The 22,408-nt window shown below is 40.0% G+C and overlaps 2 protein-coding genes across 16 annotated transcripts in view; one reads left to right on the top strand and one right to left on the bottom strand.

The window, feature by feature from the left end:
• Window positions 1-2,381, top strand: part of GMPR (guanosine monophosphate reductase) — a 41,346-nt gene extending 38,965 nt beyond the window's left edge. The window contains exon 9 of the mRNA XM_061592606.1: window positions 1,598-2,381. Within this exon, the coding sequence (XP_061448590.1) occupies window positions 1,598-1,778 (181 nt within the window). The 3' untranslated portion in view covers window positions 1,779-2,381. The remainder of the gene's footprint in view (window positions 1-1,597) is intronic.
• Window positions 2,382-11,688: 9,307 nt separating this feature from the next.
• ATXN1 (ataxin 1) overlaps window positions 11,689-22,408 on the bottom strand; it is a 356,147-nt gene continuing 345,427 nt past the window's right edge. For all 15 annotated transcript variants that reach the window (XM_061592513.1, XM_061592471.1, XM_061592570.1 and 12 more), the window contains one exon: window positions 11,689-15,734. In XM_061592513.1, the coding sequence (XP_061448497.1) occupies window positions 15,204-15,734 (531 nt within the window). In that variant the 3' untranslated portion in view covers window positions 11,689-15,203. The remainder of the gene's footprint in view (window positions 15,735-22,408) is intronic.

Genomic DNA, 22,408 nt, shown 5'->3' with positions numbered 1-22,408 from the left:
TGTACTTAGACTTTCAAAAAGCGTTTGACAAGGTACCTCACCAAAGACTTCTGAGGAAGCTTAGCAGTCATGGAATAAGAGGAGAGGTCCTCTTGCGGATAAGGAATTGGTTAAGAAGCAGAAAGCAGAGAGCAGAAATAAACGGACAGTTCTCCCAATGGAGGGCTGTAGAAAGTGGAGTCCCTCAAGGATCGGTATTGGGACCTGTACTTTTCAACTTGTTCATTAATGACCTGGAATTAGGAGTGAGCAGTGAAGTGGCCAAGTTTGCTGACGACACTAAATTGTTCAGGGTTGTTAAAACAAAAAGGGATTGCGAAGAGCTCCAAAAAGACCTCTCCAAACTGAGTGAATGGGCGGAAAAATGGCAAATGCAATTCAATATAAACAAGTGTAAAATTATGCATATTGGAGCAAAAAATCTTAATTTTACATATACGCTCATGGGGTCTGAACTGGCGGTGACCGACCAGGAGAGAGACATTTGGGGTTGTAGTGGACAGCACGATGAAAATGTCGACCCAGTGTGCGGCAGCTGTGAAAAAGGCAAATTCCATGCTAGCGATAATTAGGAAAGGTATTGAAGATAAAACAGCCGATATCATAATGCCGTTGTATAAATCTATGGTGCGGCCGCATTTGGAATACTGTATACAGTTCTGGTCGCCTCATCTCAAAAAGGATATTATAGAGTTGGAAAAGGTTCAGAAGAGGGCAACCAGAATGATCAAGGGGATGGAGCGACTCCCTTACGAGGAAAGGTTGCAGCATTTGGGGCTTTTTAGTTTAGAGAAAAGGCGGGTCCGAGGAGACATGATAGAAGTGTATAAAATTATGCATGGCACTGAGAAAGTGGATAGAGAAAAGTTCTTCTCCCTCTCTCATAATACTAGAACTCGTGGACATTCAAAGAAGCTGAATGTTGGAAGATTCAGGACAGACAAAAGGAAGTACTTCTTTACTCAGCGCATAGTTAAACTATGGAATTTGCTCCCAGAAGATGCAGTAATGGCCACCAGCTTGGACGGCTTTAAAAGAAGATTAGACAAATTCATGGAGGACAGGGCTATCAATGGCTACTAGCCATGATGGCTGTGCTGTGCCACCCTAGTCAGAGGCAGCATGCTTCTGAAAACCAGTTGCCGGAAGCCTCAGGAGGGGAGAGTGTTCTTGCACTCGGGTCCTGCTTGCGGGCTTCCCCCAGGCACCTGGTTGGCCACTGTGAGAACAGGATGCTGGACTAGATGGGCCACGGGCCTGATCCACCTAGCTGCGAAAAAGCACTCTAAGAGATGTTATAATATAAGACCATAGTGGGGTGATTTTTCTCATCCTAGAGATATCAAGGAGAATGGATTCGTTAATAATCACACTGTGCAGGTTTTCATAAGCAGTGAAATAACTGCAAGAACAATTATCAACATTTTCAGGGTTGCCTTACCAACCTTACTGTATTAGGTAGGTGGGTTTTCAGTTGCAAGTGCAAGCAAAAATAACTGTTTGGAGGGGGCTTTTGCTGCTGAAAGCCATCATCCTATGCATGTTAAGAAAATACCTTTTTTAAAAACTAGAAAAACGTATTTTTGTTTATCTTCAGAGCGTCAGAGGGCAAAACAGTGGAAGTGCCTTACAGAGGGGATGTGGAAGATACCATCCGTGACATCCTGGGCGGGCTACGATCTACCTGCACCTACGTGGGAGCTGCTAAACTCAAAGAGCTTAGTCGAAGGACAACTTTTATTCGGGTAACTCAGCAACACAGCCAAGTCTTTTATTAGCCAAAGAGGAGAAAGCTTGGAGCTGTGAAACTTCCTGGCTGCTTTCCCTTTCTCTTCCCTCTTGGGGGGCGGGCAATACAGCTTCTTGCTGGCATACTCCAAGCTAGAAGCGAAGTGGGTTGATTGCCCCCAATGTTTATTGCAGTGGTGGGGATATAAGCCTAAGGAGGACAAGCCATAAACTGCAGCTATGTCCATGATTATTATTATTTTGTTCAAAATACAGTAGCACTATCTTTTTATAGCCTTGTCTATTTAAACGAGAAATCTAGTTTGAACTTTTAATGACAACACATGAAAGTCGCCAGGCCTCCATTCTGTTGGAACAATTCTCGTTACTAAAATAAGCAAATCCACCCAAGCAACCTCCAAGTTGCTACTAGTCTTGCAACGTGATGTGGAAGTCAGAACAGGACAGCAGCTGTGAAAACTAGAAGATATGTATTGCAGGTGTGTTGCCCAGGCTTGCCAGCCTTGGACCAGCACCTCTGGAATGAAAATATGCGGCTTTATTTTCACTGTGACATTAAGTGGTTGTTTATTCATGTGTGGTGATATATTAATGTTCTTAAAATGGTTGATTAAATAGTTACATTAATTTTATTGTAATGCTTTGCTGGCTGAGACATTCAAACAGCAAGTGTACATGGCTTTTATATTCATACATGATTATTTCAAAAAGGGGAGTATGTAAAAGAATGACGGTTGCTATATTTCTCAAATTACTTTGGGTAAGGACAGCCACTTCATTTTTTTTTGAGTCTATGGACAGGGCTGATTCTGTAAGTAACCTCATTCCATTTATCAAAGATCTAGTGTTTTCAGGCTCCACAAAATACATGCAGAGAAGCTGTAGACTGAGTAGACAGGATTTTGGATTTTTAGATGCCAGTCAGGGGCATCACATCTTGAACTCCTCACAACCAAGGTCTTGCAGATGAATGGCAGTATTGTCCTGACCTTCAGTCTTGCACCTCTTTTGTCAAAACCTCTCAAATCAGTGTGCTTATTGCAGGGAGAAAGGAGCGGAACTGTGGAAATTAATCCAAATGTAGTAGTGGTTCATTGAGAAATGCTATGAATATGAACAAACTTGGTCCTAAAAGTGCAGTTCCCTGGATAGGTTTGTTGGTCATGCAGCCCTTCTGCTGCCCTGGGACTCCTCTCCCCAGAGAGTGCAAACACATCACTTCTTTACCTTCTGCAACAGAAGCGATGGCTGCCCACCTCTGACACTGGGGTCATTAAAGTCTTGAACAAAGAAATCACCAAGTCCACAAGTGCAGCTCCCTCACTTTCTTACAAAGAAGTGAATAACTGCTTTCATATCTATGGAAGAAAATAAAGACCTGCTGTTATGAAACTTAAGCTGGGGCAAAATGTGCTTCCCCTCTGTTTGGCAGGAGCACAGAAGCACACAGTTTTTTTTCTTTGTGAGTTCCTGCAATCAATGGACGCTTCCTCCCTTACAGTCATTAGCAGCCTCCCTTTGAAAACCCAGTTTAATCTGGGTAGGTGGAAATGTGTCAGTAATGTGAAAGATACATGTGTGAAATACAATTGAACAGGCTAAAGAAGAAATAATTCCCCATCATTTGGTTTTTACTTGCATAGATGAGCTAAAAAGAAACAAATAGGCATACAAATATACACTCTAGCTCAGCCTTTCCCAACCGGTGTGCCTCCAGATGTTGTTGGACCACAACTCCTATCAGCCTCAGCCACTGGCAATGCTGGCTGAGGCTGATGGGAGTTGTGGTCCAACAACATCTGGAGGCACACTGGTTGGTAAAGGCTGCTCTAGCTTCTGGACTAGAAACACTGCATTTTAAAAACGTATCAGGAAAATATCATGCCACATCTACCAGCAGGTTTCCCTTTTCCTGGGTTGGTGGGGTATAGGACATCTCTCTTACGCTTTCAATGTACCTGATCCCATCCTGGAGAACACTCTTGCAACCAACTATACTGAAGGTGTGTGGTCTACCTATTAAATTTTAAGAACTTGCACTGGGTATTGTAAGAATCTCTTCTTTCTCTCGAATATTTATCTCTCATCTAATATTGTGTCAGGTGCAGACAAATGGCTCCTTTAGCAGAAGTCAGAAAACTTCAAATTACAAGAAGAACTTCCATCAGCCATCATGTCTTTGTGAATGTTGTGATTTGATTATTGTAACAAATTGTCAGTAGGGCTGTCATTAACAACTTTTACCTGTTATGTGTTATACAGAACATAAAGCTGGATATAGATGGTTGCTGGGAGGTCACAACTGTGAGGCTCCCAAAACTGCACACATGCCCCGTGATCTTTCAGCACAGAACAAGTTAACTTGTTTTTTAAAACCACCTGAATCATACTTGCTGGATCATCATTGCTTTTACTTCAATGTTTGGTTCAGTAAAATTTGATTAATTTTTAAACATTAAGGGCTGTATCCAATGAAGTCCTATTCATAGTAGACCCATTGAAATGCATGAATCTAAATTAGCCATGTCCATTATTTTCAGGGGGTCTACATCATTCTGTAAGGGCAAGACGACTGCAGAATGGAAGTTAGGCACACCTGACCCCACCCCAAATTGGCTGCCTTCACGAACATTGCCATACAATGGCAATTTAAAACTAATATACCTGCTTAAAAAGCTACCACCTTCCAGTTTTACATGAAAGAGAAACAATAGACACCGGAAGGCATCAGCTTATGAAAAAATGAAACCTGAGTGTGGTATGATTATAGTGGATGCCTGTACAAGTACAGAAAGAAGTCTGGATGCCTATAAATACATATGTATGTCAGAAGTGCACAGATATTTTAAAAAAACTACAGGGAAGTTTATTATAGCGACAGGAGAAGCCACATAATCTCCTTCACCAATACTGTGTCATGTGGTGATTTTCCACAGGCCATTTCTTACGTTACTGCATCTGTGCGAGAGACACTTACCTTAGTTGCTCCCCAAATCGCTAACCTAAGATGGAGCAGCTTCTGCTAGAGTAGAGGTTGCTAAACCTTGGTTCTCCAGATGTAGCTGGACTCCAATTCCCATCTGCCCCCATCAGCAAGGCCAATGGTCAGGGATGATGGGAGCTATAGTCCAACCTCTGGAGGGCCACTAATTCTAAACAGGGAGTGATCTTACATGTTTTTTTCTGTTTCCCTTGGGATTGCTATTTGGCAAATATCAATCCAGACCTCACCTGAGGATATATAGAAGTATTATGTGGGTGGATCAAATGATACAATTTCTTTCCTTGTGAGCAGACCCCTAGGGAAGGTAACACTGGCTTGCCGTCCTTGCTGGCATGGCAACTGCATACCTACATTGCCAAAAAAGAAAAGAAAAAAGGGCTTATCACATGAAATTTTATCAAGCCTTGAGGCTCTGGTTTCTGGCATTGACCCTGTTCCTATAAATTTTAGAGGCAAACTGAACAATGCAGCATAACAACAACCTTTGCAGCCCCTTCAAATTTCTAGGGCTTCCTTCATTTTATGAAAAAAAGTCTTCAAGGTACAAACAGTCTGACGGTAACAACTGAAACTGCACACAACTGGATAAAATGTCCAAGTATTACAGTTCATTGCAACTTTTTGAACGATTTGTAAGGATGCGTGAATACAAAGCTAATGGAGCAGAAAGCACAGTCATACTATTGCATGGATTATACAACTAAAGTACCATACTGAATTCATACTGAATTCAGAGGTGGGGGAAACTGGAATGTACAAGTGAACCGTGATATATTAAACAGTTTTGCACTAAGTGGCTATTATATGCAATATGCAGAAATGCATCGACTTCTGTGTATATTTTTTTATAGATAAATATGTTTTATTATTTTATTTAAAAAAATCCTTGTCACAAAGATGAACCTTAGGAGAAACATTCACCTGGACAAACTGCCTCCCACCTCTTTCTTAATTTATACACAACAAAGAACACTGATTTGCAATTGGCACTGTTATTTTATTAGTACGAGTATACTGAAACAATAAACTTGTACTGGTATACAGACAATTTCTTTAAAACAATTTTGTTCAAATTTTGAATCAAACATTGTTTTATTATAATAATGAAATAATTTCTACCTAGAAAACCTGCAAGCACCATCAAAGAAAGGGACCATAAAATTCAATAAACAGACGCGAGTGTATCCTACAAATAGACACACCACGATTAGAAAATAGAATATGAATTCTTCCATTTTTTAATATTTGTTTTAAAAAAGCTAGTGCAAGTACAATATTTTACACTGGAATTACAGAGAGTATGCACGCATATGGAAAAAGTTCTCTTGTCACAATAAAAGCTTTTACCTATGTCTGTATGCACTTAAAATTTTCTCCTCTATAAGGTGCAAAACATTCCTCCCTCCCTATTTCTCCTTTACTGGCCATTTCAGCCCAATATGACCTCAGCCTAAAGCTATGATATCCCTTTTCCTATGCCAACACTAGGCAGGGCATTGAAAGTGTATTTTTCAGTCATTTAAGTAAGGGAAAGAAGCCAGCATGAACCATTTACTGACTTTATGAAGCTTCTTTCCTAAAGAACTTGCTGAATGCTTAAAATGTTAACACTACAACCAAACTAAAAGGGTCTTAAAGTTGCCTATTAAATGCAACAGAAAGAAAAGTATTTTGTGTATTATGTATTATTTTAAAAAGGAACAAGTATTTTTAGTACAAGCTGATGGAGTGACCAAAATTAAGCTTTATATATTAATAATTATTTCAGAGGCAGCAGTTCTGGAATATAGATAGAAAATACAAGAACTACAACCAGCTAAGTGCAGATATTTATTGTCCAGCTGCACAACATCTTGAGGCATTTCAAGCACTTAAGGACTGTCTTCTGGGGTTAACTTGACACAACCATTTGCAAGTAAAGCTAAACAAGATCCAACAATTAAATGTGTAAGTGTGTAAGCAAAAAGCCCCTTCCAGATCCATCAACTGAAATGTTTATCTTCTGCTGCCAGCCATACAGCCTTAAGTGTTCAATACATGTTAAATTGTATATCATTTCTCTGGGCAATCGATATCTGTACCTACTGTGCTCCTCCTTTGGCTTTGGCTTTAGGTTGGTGGAGATTTATTGGCAGCCATTTTGAAATGTAATTGACCCCTCAGTTATGGAGATAGTAGTTCAAGAGGAATTGTAAATATATACATCAAAAGGCTTCTAATTTTCAGAGAACTCTATTGGTGGCCAGCTCTTTCACTGGTGCAAGCTGGTCTACCTCTAAATATAGCTTCACAACTAAACAAAATGAACACATTTAAAGGATGATTCCAGCCAAGCATTTCCTGTACTAAGCATTCATTGGCTGTACAACACTTTACTAGCCACCCCTATGCACATACACAATTTTGTTGGCAAAGTGGCACCTTTCAAAGTGGCAGCTGCCTCTGATCTGGACCTCTATAGCATCACTTGTCACACATCTCAATGAAGGTGACTTGCAATATTATCATTGTACAGCAGTTCCAGCACCAGTGAGTTAGTCTATTGCAGATAACACCTCCAATGGCTGCCTACTGTATGGCTGAGGAAAAGTGAACAAGAGCATCAAGCAAAAGAAAAATGAACAAACCAAAACAATCTTGGGCGAAGCCTCTGATTCATTCTCAATGGAAGACTCGAGTCCTTTTCAATAACAATGAGAAAAACCACAGAGTTTTTGCAGTCTCCATTGTTAGAAACACTCATTGACTGAATGCACTTCATTTTATTGTGTGAGAGGCCATCTTTCTGCACCTGAAAGGGTCATTTTAATATAGAATTATATCACCTCCACATTTAATGCCAGAACAGAAACTTAGATTATTACTACAGACTGCAAGGAAGAAGGGGAGAAGGATTCAGACAACTATCAGCCACCCCCCATTAAGGACTCCCTATTGTAAATGAATTTTGCACCCATTCCCCAGAAATGTTTATATTCTTAAATTCCCTTCATTTTTGGTGTGCTAGTAATATATATTTTATATATGAAACCAAATGAACAATTCAAAACTTTCTGCACAACTGCTAGAATAACTGAAATTATGTCTTTAAAACCCTCCAGGCATAAATGGGGTATGTGTGTTCTGTGAGGAACTACAGGACACAAATTGCTCTTTCCTACTTGCCCTTTATTGGCTGCAAGAACCCCTTGTAACAAACACTTCTTGTTCAGTATTAAATTCTTTGGGTTCTTCTTTTAAAAAGAAAAAAAAGAACAGGAAGTGCGGAAAAGATATAGAACATTATCCCTAGAAGGAATAAAGACATCCTAATCAAGTTCAAAATCAAAATTAAAAAGGGATAAATAGTAATATAATAGTGAATCATTCTCCCCTGCCCCAACAACGGGATTCATGTAATACAAATACAAAAGCATAGTTGTCTTTGAAAAACCTGTTAATTAGCAGTTCTTTCCAGCCAGAACCAATACAATCGGATCATCTAGACACAAGAGTTTTCTATATACAAAAAACATGTAACTTTCACCCTTTTCGGCTTTTGTACTTTTATTTCATTTTTACAAACAACACACGATTTCAACATATCCATCACTTTTCAAACACTGAATGAATCATTCCAACATTCATGTTTCTTTTGTGCAATTTTTTTAAAAAACATTACCTGTACTCCTTTCAATGTGAGTGCTTCAAAAAAGTTTGTTTAAGCTTCTCATCAAATTAGGTTCACATAAAAAAATATTCCCACGAGTTATAGTGCTACAAGTAAAGATCCTATCAGTAAGGTAACACGTCTGAAGCGAGGTCGTCTATGTAAAAGAAATTGAACTCTGGAGTAGAAGTGTGCAACTTGTTTGGAATTTCCCTACCAACAGAAAAACAGAATACTGCTCTTGGAACCTACAAAGGAAATCAACAGAGTATTCCTGTGCTCTCAAAAAACAACAGTCACAATTTGAGACGCTATTCATTTATCTTATTTTTCAGGAATAGTCAGGGTTAAACATTAAAAAAGCAAAGCAGTAACCACATTCTGATTAGAAACTTGGAACAATTTCCCTTATTTTCACACTGTCACAGTGTCTTGTCCCTAAGTTGGACAACACTGTTACCTGTGGTGATGGGGGGAGCAAAAGAAAGGTCACATATTGCTGTTAACAGAGATCATCTCATAGTAGATGTGACACGAAAGGGCCCAATTTTCTAAAATAGATAAAAAAATAAGAGGCTGGATCCAATGAATTGAGCAGAAGGAAAATAGCCACTTGTTCACTTGTGCAAGCTCTAGCAGAATTGTTCATATGGGGTTATAATAAGGTAGGTTCTATAGTCATTTGCATCCTTCTAGTTGCACAAGAGGTGTAAAATAGCCCCTCCATACATGGAAGACATCTTCCACACACAGAAGGATACTTTTGTATTTCAGCCTGTGGACTGATGCCATGAAGCCAACAGTGTTACTCCAGGCAGGCAATCACTAGTGTATAACTCAGGTTACTTTCACTGTTCTGTTATCTTTGCAGTTTGGGTCACGTAATGCTGCTTTGGTTGCCTTCTCATAATTACTGGACTACTTGTGAATAAGCCACATAGCCCATGCACAACCATTTCTCTAACGTCTTCCAAAGCTCAAATGATAATCATGCTGTTCAAAGTGTTTCCACTGAAGGTGAAAGAATGTGTCCATGGGAACGTTAGAAGTCACAGACACCCAAACACCCTATGCCAAATTTAGGTTGTGGCTGGCAACACCTGAAATAGCAGAAAAAGCACCCTGAGTTATGATAGCTTCAATGCTGCAAAGAGAAATACACAAATGTGAGCCTTTAATGGGCTTGGCTATGTAGTTAAGCATAGTTTTTAAAATGACTAGTCAATATGTAGCTCTTATCATCCACAGCATATATGGTTAGACTTATGATTTCAAAAAAGATGACCCTACATATTCAAAGGATTTGGAAAATCATGACTGCTCCCTTGTAGGATCGAGTCCTGAAGATGTAAAGCTCTGCAACACTGTGGCTTGGATATATATGGCATCTTTTTTTTTAACTGTTTAGAAACTCATCTCTGAAGATAAGAATCAACATCTCTGAAAATAAGAATAAGATTGACTTCAAAATAGCACTCTCATTTTCTACTCAAACAATATCATTCTTGTGATTCCCCCACCCCCAATTGCTTGGCAACATATCCAAGTAAAACAAGCTGCTGTACACAGAGCAAATTTTTCCACAACCAAAAACTACAGTTCACACAAGACCTGCTGCTTTATGTTGCAATCTGCTTGACAAATCTGGGAAGTTAATCCATGACCGTGCAGGAAATCCAAACATCTTCTTGGAATTGAACATTCCTACTCCAGAGCAGTAAAAGTGCTCCTTCTGGTCACATCAGTGTACCACACATACGCCAGCCCCATCCCTGAGTAAGAGGTTTGAAAGGTTTCTAAATGTTCCTTGATTTAGGGAAACAAGTAGTGATGTCACTTCCTGGCTCAAAAACCTCCTCTCCCACAAATTTAAAAGTGACACCAGGATTAAAATAGAGGGATAAGACGTGCATTTTTCCAGGAAAGGAAAATTTGGGGGGAGGGGAAAGATGCATGGGAGGGAATAAAAAAAACACAACACAGAATAGTCCAGGTTTAAAACTTACAGGATACGAGGTAAGTGACATCGCATTCTGAAACCCTCATGATGTGGCCCAGACAAACTGAAAGGACACCTAAGTTACACACGATAAGGAACAGTCATTTTATATATAGATATATAGATATAGATATATTTATTTAGAAATTCCTATAAAGAGGTTCTGGTTTTTTTCTTTGCCCTGACTAATCTTATTGGTGATTGTATGAGTTTCATTGTAAACTAAAACAGGTCTGGTACAAAAACAAAGGGTGGTGGTGGAAAGACTGGTGTCAGTTAATATTGCCATGTGGACACTGTGCAGAGAGGCCTCTTAGCAATGAAATTAATCTGAAAATGTTCTCCACACCTGCCAAATGCTATTTAATCAACAAGAAGGAAGTGGGACGGGAGTGATTCTGTGAACTAAACTTTATAGTAGCAGCCCCAGGAACATGGAAGGGGTTAAATTATTTCACTTGAAATTAGGTGCCTTTATTTAAAACAAACTAAGGCACTTAGTACTCAAGGCTCAAATCCAATGCCAATTGTGGACATCAACAGGACCAGAACTCACCTTGAGTAATTTTGGAAAATGGGAAACATGGAAGATAAAAAGCTCACTGCACTGGACCAGAAATTTTCAGTTATTTACTACAACTAAAAAGCACAACTCTGGGCACTTCACGGGCAAAATCAGCTTTTTTCCCCCCAGTCACAGACAATGAAGACAGTCAGTGTGTGTCTACTCTATAGTTACAGGTGTAAGAATATGCTGGTAATGCTGCAGAAGACTGCTTGTACCCATCTTAGAGTGCTCAGTGTTAATTCATAAATCACATTAATTCATATTAATTCACAGAATCTCTCCCACCCTAGGGCCATCCTCCCCACCTTTAAAATCCTTTCAAGGAGGGATAGTATTGAATAATATTTTTTCTCTACCTGGACTTTTTCCCTTTAAATGTAGGCGCCAGGTGGGGTAGAGTAAGAGCTCTATAGAACCCCCACTCCATGCATGCCATACCCATTGGCATCCAGAGACAGTCTGTCCCCACCATGGAGTGAAGGAAGTATAAGGCCTTAGATTTAAACACACACAAAGAAGGCAGGGGGAAGGTTAAGACATCACCAGGGGGGTGAATTTAAATTGGCACATAAAATATTGCACATGCTAAAGAGCAAAAGCACAATGAAGGGGAACAATGTTTGGAAGGAAGCAACAATTGAAGAATTCTAAGTCTGCAGTGGAAGCAGAGAATAAATACATTCCTATTGCTCCAACCCATTGTTTTGTTATTATTATTATTATTATTATTATTATTATTATTATTATTATTATTATTATTATTATTATTATTAATACTTTAGTGTTAGTTTTATAGATATGGTCAGTTTCATAATCCCTGCTTCCTTATATGTGTGATGCTCTCCAAGTACATGTGAAAATAGTGGTACTGATGGAAATGAAACAGGGAATTTTGCCCCATGCCTTTCTATTCCTCTTGCCGTCAAAGGTTGAAATGAAAAAACAAAACAAAAAAGCCAAAATAAAACTCCAATAAACAATCAATTTAAAGTGCCCTGAGCAGAGTTTATGGAAGATTAAGTAAGTTCTCTCAGCTGAAATGTTGGGAAAAGAAATACAACACTAAATAAGCAGTGTGATTGTGAAGAGAAACCTGCTCAGCTATTTGGTAAACCACTGAGAGGTTACCATTCAATTCAAGACAGATTTCAAGCTGTTTTAAAACTTAAACACATTTTTGGTGCACCCCAGAAAATGGTACAAAATTGGTTAGTTCTGGTGTGAGCTAAGGTTCAAGTAACAAACAAAGGGACATAAGAATTGAAAGGAGGGATAAGATGGGAGTTATTTTTCCCCTTAAAATGTACTATATTTAAGCAAGTGGGGAGAACAAACATTTGGAGGAATTGGTTCAATCTACGTTCTGTTCTGATTTCTATAATTTAGATTCTTTATCTGAAAGGGCCTCAAATTCACAGAGGCCCAATGCAACCAGCAAAGCCACATTCAGGGTCAAAGTGTTACTCAATGGAGACTCCTACTGGGCAAGGCTCTCAGCTAAATATTGTTTGAACCAAGACTAAAATCACAGCTTACCCTTCACCTGACTACCAGGGATGTGTGAATTGGCCTTTTCTGCTTCATTCATTCCTCAGACAAGGCCACTTTGAGGACAGTGGCTACCCTAAGGCATGTGGAATGATAATGGAAAAGAAATCAGGGGTAAGCTTACTGTTTACATAGGCAACATGCCCTATCTTCTGCCTTACTTGCCCTGGGTTTGGATTGCATTCAAAATAATTGCAAGCAGGGAAAGAAAAGAATTCATGTCTGCCTGCCTGCCTGCCTGCCCCGATAAGCAGAATTGCATCCAAAAGTAATTGCAAGGGGGGGGGGGAGAAGAGAATTTCACATCCACCCACTGACCCCCAATAAGCAAGAGCAAGCACTGATGTCAATAAGTTCTTACACCATTTTCAGACAAGATGCTAAAAACATGTTTGAGCTCTCATATAATATTTGTACCACATGTGAACATTGTTAACATGGATAGAACATGCCGACATGGATTTTAGATTCACATTACAGACCAAGGAGAACCCAAAATAAGCATAATGTGTGAAAATATCTCATATGCAGATCCTAATCTTAAAGCTTCAGAAATTAATGCAATATTTTAATTAACTGGACTTTAACCTTAGCTGTTTATTAATGTGAATTATTCACAGGCTGGTATCATCTGAACACTCAACTGTGAGTAGTCACTAGGGCTTTAACGTGGCTCTTTGTCAGGAACTGGTTTCAAGATGGAAGCCACGTAATCAGCAGGAGTTAGGATCTCTAGATCCACTCTTAAATTTGTTTCAGATTTCTGGGAACAGTAACACCGCCAACAACAGGAGAGCTTCACTGGGTAAATTTTCTACCCATTGTCCTGTTTTGTACCAAACTTTAACATCTACATTGTACTACTAATGAAAAAGAAGTTATTCAGCGTAACAAAGAGTAATATTTGCAAAGTAACAAAGTAACAAAGGATGAGAATTAACCAAAACCCAAAACTTGCTTTTGTGTCAAAGTGTCTCTTATGGAAACTCAGCGAATCTGAAGAGAAAGTCTCAGAGTCTGTCCTGGTTCAGGGTGACAGAGATGGTAAGGAAATAAAGAGGTTGAAAGGAAACCTAACCCTCTAAAAATGGCCTAGAGTGTAGGCAGGTTAGTAAGTAATTGCTACATTTGTTTAAGCTTTTTCAGTCCCTCTCCCTTCCCCAAAAATTATTAGGTAAAAACTGCAGGAATACCACACAAATGATAAACTCAAGATGTGCAAATTGCAAGATTCTTTAAAGTCCATCTTTTTCAAAAACACTGGACAATAATGATTTTTTCTTCTCTTTCTTTTATACTCTCTCTTATTCTTTTATTATCTGTCAGCTCACATATGCCTTTAACTCACAAGCATCAAAGTTTTAAAAGTGCCTCCTATTAAGTAGTCCTTGTGGACAATGACTGTCACATACCAGTTCAAAATTCACATTCATCCCTTTGAAACCACATGGAAAACTTTCAACATCTTGCTTGTGAAAAAATCTCTATAGTTTGCATGTAGTTAACAGTGTTGAAGAGATCAATTTTCTTTCTTTTCTGTTTTGTTTTTCTCTCATCGAAGAGATTAAAGTGAGATACAGTACTTGCTGAGTGTTAAGCCAGGATGCTCGGCAACAAAAGTGTGAAACAGCATTTTAAGTGCTTAAAGACATTCTACGTTCATCTTCGACATCCACTTCCTTGTGTCACACTGAAATTTGAAAAAAGTGGCACTAGTTGTCCATAGTCAGGAACTAAAAACAGTACTAGAGTTAAAGACAAATATTTGCAACCTAAATGCAAACAACTTTTATGTTCACTCTCCCAAAGGGGCAGTGCCTATTTACCTCGTGGAAGCAAATGTCAGTGGCAAAACTCAGCGGCGCTCTCTCTAACCCTGTACAGAAGTAATGAAGAGCACTAGCAGGGGTCCCCTCAGTTTGAAGCTTGCTAGGTCTATGGCAACAATGTCCTACTTTAAAGATGCTCCCAGGGTTAGCAAAGCAAGAATCAGTTGCTATACCCTTGGAATGCAGCTGTACTAGCAAGTGGAGATGACATGTCTGTATGGCAGCCTCTGAAAACAGTAAAAAAATAAAAAAAAATAGTGCAGTCAGACTCCCATTGTGGGGAAGACTATGTGGCTGGGCAGACAGGATAGGATGGGGGGTGGGAATATATGTGGCAAACTGTGGGGGGAAATGTGTTTTTACTGTGCAAGCCTTAAGAGACTGCATGTTTCTCCGATGCTGCCACTGGACTGGACTCCTAACAGGCGCTAGCTGAGAGAACTACCAAACCCTGCTGCCATGTGACGTCCGCCCTCCTGCAGAATCAGGCAATCGTCTTTGTCTCTGCTACAGTTCCCTTTCCATCACCTTGCCAAAGACAGCCAAGGCTTATTCTGCTGGAAGTGTTGGAAAACAGGAGTCACAGCAAGAACATTTGCTTCCACAAAGGATGGGGATGAAGCAGATACTGCCCTTCTCTGCAGCTCTAGATCAAAATAATCACCAACAAATACTTTGGGGGAGGGGAGTACGCACCAGTCTCCTGCATAATACCAGCTGCAACTATAACAACAAGGTTATAACATAAACCTAAAATAAAATGATAACATGTAAATACTGGATTATTTTAGCCTACAGTACAGTAATCTGGATAAAAATGACAAGGGATAGCCTAATTTCCTTTCCCTAAGCAAACTTCACTTGCCCACATTAGATCGCCCTTCAATGCAAATCTTAACCTCCTGAGGAATAAAAGAAGGTTTGGGAAGAGTCAACGGTGGTTCCTCTTCTGACTTCTCTAGTTTCCGTGTTTCAGGGGCAGACCACCTCCGCTTCCTAGTTGCTGTGGGCTTGCTGGGTTCTGATTTGGTGAGCAGAGATGCTGCAGGCAATCCTATTTTGTCTGGAAACTTCAGTTCACCATTCTCAGATGACATCTTTGCACTTCCCTGATCAATCCCATTTTCCTGCTCTGGATACCTATGTCTACTACCAGTCAGACTGTCATTCTTAGAGTGCTTCAGCAAGATGCTAGCTGAGTCCATGGGCTGGCCCTTTTTAATGGAGCCGTTCTTCAGATTCTTCAGTGTAAGCGATATGCAGACGTCCCCAACACAGAGTTTGGAACATGGCAAGTCGAAGAGCTGGCTTGTTCTCTCGGGGCAGCAGGATGACCAACCTTGTCCAAATACAAAAAAAGGATATTCTACCAAGACTTCGACTGTGACCTGCAGGGGAGAAGAGAATGGGAGAAAGAGAAAAGACATTGATTTGAAAATGTTCATGCAGCTGAGTTGTCAAAACCCTGCTTGAATACAGATTCAAAGAAAAGTCACTTCATTAGCAGAAGGGTAGACCCACAACATCCAAAAGCAAGGGGGAGTCTCTTTGAGAAGGTGGGGAGAATAGGCCCAAAGAGAGTTAAAGTGTACTCCTGTTCCAGTAAAACAAGGAGGGATAGGGGGGCTCCTCCAGGGAGGGGGAGATGTCTGTACATGGCCAGTGGATGGGGCAGCAGAGCAAGGGAGAGCCAGCTGGGCTTGGCACCTGCTTGCAGTGCAACACACATTTTACAGGCATTTCTTAGGCTCAAATTTTACAGGTGTTTCTTAGGCTCAAATGAGAAATTGAAAACCCAACTAAAAGAAAAAAATGTGCCTTTAGCAGATCTTGCTGATTCAAAAGCAACGCGAAGCTCTGTTTTCTTCCACAAGAGTGAGCACATCACCCAAGGAACATAATACAGCATGAACACTCAGGAACCAGAGTACTCCAACACGTCTCATTCATTTGAGTGAAAACAAGTCACCAAATTCCATGGGATATGGCTGCAGAAGTTATACATGGACTGCATTCATTAAGAGTTGGCAGGAGCAATTTCATAAGCCACTTCTGCTCCGCAGGGATTAATCCCAAGAGAGATTCCCTGTAGGCTAATTAATACAAGTTGAGGCTAGGGGATAGCTGGGAAGGAAGCCTAATCCTCTGTCTTCTCCTGGGAAACAGAAGCATTTCCTCTTGCCGAAACCTGACTGTGTGGCAACAAACACAATTGATAATATTGGGATCTGCACAAAATCAATTCTGTTCACCCAAATGTAATCTTTCTGTTCTATGTGATCTTTGTTTCAACAGTCAGTAATCTAATATAAATGTAGGCTGCAATCCTATACCCACTTACTTCGCAGTAATCCCCATGGAACTCCACAGCACTTACTTCTGAGTAGACATACATAGGATTGCCCTAGTCATTGTATAAAAACATAGGTTTTCATTTTACTTTTAAAAATTCCCAGCAACAAAGTGAATCTGCACAGATCCACTCATGAAACTAGAGCACATACTATAATGATGGGGCACTACTGGAGCTTAACTTGGCGAAGACCTATAAAATCAGTGGCTTTTCCTATTCCTTCTCATTTCACCCAAGCTTTTTGCCTGCCAGAAGCCTGACTTCTTGCTCATAATGGTATTCACCCCAAAGTAGGCCAGGATCTGCTAGTCTATGGTGTAAGCCAGAGGTAGCCAAGGTGATGACTCCAACTCCCATCAGCCTTAGCCAGCATGGCCAATGCTCAGGAAGGATGGGAACTGCAGTTCAGCTACAGCTGGAGATTATCATGTTGGACAGCCCTGGTATAAGCTGACCAGAGACTCACTGCAGTCAAAGGATATCCCCCACCCTACCCCACCCTAAAAGCCACCAAAAGAATATAAAAAATACATGGACATGTAGCACATGAAGGGCAGCTGACTCTTAAAAGGAAACTATTAAGGAACCAGGCTTCTGGGAAAGGTTTAAGCATCAATGGATGAATGTGAAATGGGATATTCTGTTGCAGAATTGAACAGCAATGTTCTCTCCGATATATATTAATAAAGTGACAGAATATATTTATGCATACTTTTAAAACCACAAGATCAAAATGTTTCCAAACAGAATAAATGAAAATGGAGGGGGGGATGGGAAAAGAGCAAGATTCATGGTTTACTGAAGTGCTATTTGCATTCTGTAATGGATTGTTTCATTGTGTTATTTGGAGCATTTTGGAGCACTAAATAGCAGTGCTACTTGGTTGATTTCTACCTTGTTAATTATTCACCATATTAGTGGCCAGATTTTAAAGTCAATAGAGTTTTTGGCCAGCGGCAATAATGCGCTAAACAAGACTGCTGAGAAATCTCCATTCATTTCAATGGAGCTCCCATAAAAACAACATTGAAATGAATAGAAGTTGCACAGCAGCATATTTGGGTGGTTTGCTGAGTCAAGAAATTAAGCATTTGGTGTTTAAACAAGTCTTTTCATCTACCAAGTAATATATAATCTGCTTCTAAATAGACTAGGGCAGGAGCAGGTATTTACATTTTTATACTAATGACATTTATAGAACTGGCTTTACATGAGTAACTCTTTCCCCCAAAAGTGATCAAAGGGCCCTGAGGCAAGACCACAGCTGCCTGTGCAACCTTTCTATAACCCCAATGCCAATGGGATGTTCATACAGCTCATTTGCCAAGTTGTGATAGCCCTGTCTTACTGGTGCATCCATCTCAGTACTTCTACACTGGCAGGAGCTCTCCAGGATTTCAGATAGGAGATGCCAGGGACTGAACATTTTGCACACAAATTATGTGCTCTACTATTGAGCTATGACTAGCCATGTAGCCAGCCTTCCTCATTAGGTGGGGCAGCCACATTTCTAGGTGGGGCATTGGGGGGGAGGGGTGCATAGTGCCAGCCAATCCCCCCTCCCCACTGGTGTCAATGATGTGAGGGCCGGGCAGGGGAAGGGAAAGGCAGTGACCTTCCCAGTCATTCCTTCTCCATCCAGAGAGTGTGTTAACTTACATGAATGAAGTTCAATCTGTTGAACTGTCTCACCTTTTTGTGAGAGATCCCCAGGAATACCAGACGCAAAGCTTGACTTTGCCTATAACTACAGTCCTCTTTCACCTATAGTCTGTCCTGTGTTCTGATTCTTTATGAACTGAACTACTTTGGTAAAAACAGTGAGCTCCTGAGCTTGGCTTTGATGCTGCATTAAATATCTCAGTTTTAGATTTAGGAAAGGGCAGACAGAAAATAAACACTTTAGGGTGTGCTTGTTAAATCCTCCTTGAGAGTCCCTCCTTCTAGTCTTGTTCCTGACCTTTAGGTTTTCCTTCATGTTGGACAATCAAGGGAAAGCTTTTTAACTGGTTGCTATACAAAAGGACTAACTAAGCAATTGGAAACAGTGGTGTAGTGGCAAATTCAGGGTCCCTTCATGAGAGTCACACCACACCCCTTCTCCACTTTCCCTCATCTCCTTTGCTCTCCATATCGCCTCCAAGTCTACACTCCATTACAACAGACATCCCTAGTAGCCAATCAACATGAAAGGGAGCCTGTGAGTTAGCTACTGAGAAGACTCTTCTCAGTGCTTAACTCACTTCCCTTCACTCTGATTGGCCGCAATCAGCATGAAAGCACAATGACTCTTCTCAGTGGCTAATGTGCTCCCTTTCGTAATGATTGGCTTGCACTTAGGGACCTGGCTAGGACCCTGCTCCCAAAAAAGTAATCGGTCTATGACCCCGAGACCCTGAACAACTATACCCTTGATTGGAAACTAATTGTGGAAAGCAACTGGAATTATTTTACTGGTTGCTAGGTTGATTTCTCTGTCCACGAATGCTGAAAAGGCCTCATGCTGATCTGCACATATTGGGAAAATCAGAAATTAGGCCTGAGTTACAGCCTAGGTGGCCAGCCAGCTAGCTAGCTGGCTAGCTAACTGTACTGTAAACACAAATATTTTGATTTCTCTAGGGTTGTTTTCATCCTTTGTCATCAAGTCCTCAGAAAAAGAAGAAAAACAGCCATTATGATTGTGAGCATAGTGAGTGCTTTAAAAGGGTAGAGGGTAGCCATTTTTTTCAGATCACTTTTAGTAATCTCTTTATTTCACCCTTTAGTAATAAGCACCCAGTCTTGCTCTATTCATTATAATAACAGCAGAATAAGCAAACTCTTACTTCTTACTGCAAACAAACATGCTTCTTTATTGCTGACTGGGTTTGTTGTTGTTATGTGCCTTCAAGTCGATTACGACTTATGGCAACCCTATCAACCAGTGACTTCCAAGAGCATCTGTCATGAACCACCCTGTTCAGATCTTGTAAGTTCAGGTCTGTGGCTTCCTTTATGGAATCAATCCATCTCTTGTTTGGCCTTCCTCTTTTTCTACTTCCTTCTCTTTTTCCCAGCATTACTGTCTTTTCCAGTGAATCATGTCTTCTCATTATGTGTCCAAAGTATGATAACCTCAGTTTCATCATTCTAGCTTCTAGTGACAGTTCTGGTTTAATTTGTTCTAACACCCAATTATTTGTCTTTTTCGCAGTCCAAGGTATCCGCAAAGCTCTCCTCCAACACCACATTTCAAATGAGTTGATTTTTCATTTATCTGCTTTTTTCATTGTCCAGCTTTCACATCCATACATAGAAATAGGGAATATCATGGTCTCAATGATCCTGACTTTGATGTTCAGTGATACATCTTTGCATTTGAGGACCTTTTCTAGTTCTCTCATAGCTGCCCTACCCAGTCCTAGCCTTCTTCTGATTTCTTGACTATTGTCTCCATTTTGGTTAATGACTGTGCCAAGGTATTGGTAATCCTTGACAAGTTCAATGTCCTCATTGTCAACTTTAAAGTTACATAAATCTTTTGTTGTCATTAAAATCATTAGTCTTTTCGATGTTCAGCTGTAGTCCTGCTTTTGTGCTTTCCTCTTTAACTTTCATCAGCATTCGTTTCAAATCATTACTGGTTTCTACTCGTAGTATGGTATCGTCTGCATATCTTCAATTATTGATATTTCTCCCTCCAATTTTCACACCTCCTTCATCTTGGTCCAATCCTGCTTTCCGTATGATACGTTCCACATACAGATTAAACAAATTAGGTGATAAAATACATCCCGTCTCACACCCTTTCTGATGGGGAACCAATCAGTTTCTCCATATTCTGTCCTTACAGTAGCCTCTTGTCCAGAGTATAGGTTGCGCATCAGGACAATCAGATGCTGTGGCACCCCCATTTCTTTTAAAGCATTCCATAGTTTTTCATGATCTACACAGTCAAAGGCTTTGTTGTAAGCTATAAAGCACAGGGTGATTTTCTTCTGAAATTCCTTGCCCCATTCCATTATCCAATGTATGTTTGTGATATGATCTCTGGTCTTTCTTCCCTTTCTAAATCCAGCTTGGACATCTGGCATTTCTCGCTCCATATCTGGTAAGAGCCTTTGTTGTAGAATCTTGAGCATTACTTTACTTGCATGGGATATTAAGGCAATAGTTTGATAATTACTGCATTCTCTGGGATCCCTTTTCTTTGGAATTTGGATATATATTGAACACTTCCAGTCAGTGGGCCATTGTTTAGTTTTCCATATTTGTTGACAAATGTTTGTCAAAATTTGGACAGATTCAGTCTCAGTAGCTTGTAGCAACTCTATTGGTATGCCATCTGTGCCTGGTGATTTGTTTCTTCCAAGTATTTTAAGAGCAGCTTGTACCTCACATTCTAAAATTTCTGGTTCTTCATCATAGGGTTCCTCCGTGAATGAATTTGTCATCCTGGCATCTCTTTTATAGAGTTCTTCAGTGTATTGCTTCCATCTTCCTTTTATTTCATCTCGGTCAGTCAATGTATTCCCCTGTTGATTATTCAACATCTCTACTCATGGTTTAAATTTCCCTTTCATTTCTCTAATCTTTTGGAATAGGGTTCTTGTTCTTCCTTTTGTTGTTCTCTTCTATTTCTATACAATAACTATTGTAATAGTTCTCTTTGTCCCTATGTACTAGTTGCTGTATTGTTGCATTTAGGGTTCTGACTGTGTTTCTATCGCCTTTTGCTTTTGCTTTCCTTCTCTCTTTAACCATTTGAAGAGTTTCTTCAGTCATCCATTGAGGTCCTTCTCTCTTTTTAATTAGAGGTATTGTCTTTTTGCATTCTTCTCTCAGAATGTCCCTTGCTTCAGTCCATAGTTCTTCTGGTTCTCTCTGAACTAAGTTTAAAGCCTCAAATCTGTTCCTTATTTGATCTTTATATGCTTCTGGGCTGTGATTTAAATTGTATTTTGGCATTATGATTGCTTTGTTGTTCTTCTTTAGCTTTACTCTGATTTTCCATACGACCAGTTCATGATCTGTACCGCAGTCTGCTCCTGGTCTTGTTTTTGCAGAAAGCATGGAGCTTCTCCATCTTCTGCTACCAATTATATAATCAATTTGATTCTTATATTGACCATCTGGTGATGTCCACGTGTACAGTTGTCTTTTCAGTTGCTCAAAAAATGTGTTCACAAGAAACAAATTATTGGCTTCACGGAATTCAATGAGTCTTTCTCCTGCTTCATTTCTGTCTCCTAAGCCCCATTTCCCCACAATCCCTAGTTCTTCTCTGTTCCCTACTTTTGCATTCCAATCCCCCATGATTATCAGCACATCTTGTTTTGGTGTGTGATCAATTTCCTCCTGTACTTCTGTGCAAAATCTCTCCAATTCTTCTTCTGCGTTTGTAGATTTGGATGATGGTTATGTTAATAGGTTTCCCATTTAATGTCATTGATATCACTCGCTCAGACCTTGTGCTGTAGCTCTTCATTGCTTTTGCTACATCTCTTCTCACTATTAAAGCAACCCCATTTCTTCTTGATTTCTCATTTCCTGCATAAAATATTTTGTAGTTGTCTAATTGAAAATGTCCCATTCTCGTCCATTTTAATTCACTCACGCCAAGTATTGTAATGTTGATGAGTTCCATTTCTTGCTTGACAATTTCTAACTTTCCCTGGTTCATGCTTCTCACATTCCATGTTCCTGTTGTGTAAGTCGTACAACTCC

Source organism: Rhineura floridana, chromosome 1 (assembly GCF_030035675.1).
Source record: "Rhineura floridana isolate rRhiFlo1 chromosome 1, rRhiFlo1.hap2, whole genome shotgun sequence".
Taxonomy (NCBI): domain Eukaryota; kingdom Metazoa; phylum Chordata; class Lepidosauria; order Squamata; family Rhineuridae; genus Rhineura; species Rhineura floridana.
Note: the sequence above shows the minus strand (reverse complement) of the source record. Positions and strands in the feature narration are given on the sequence as shown.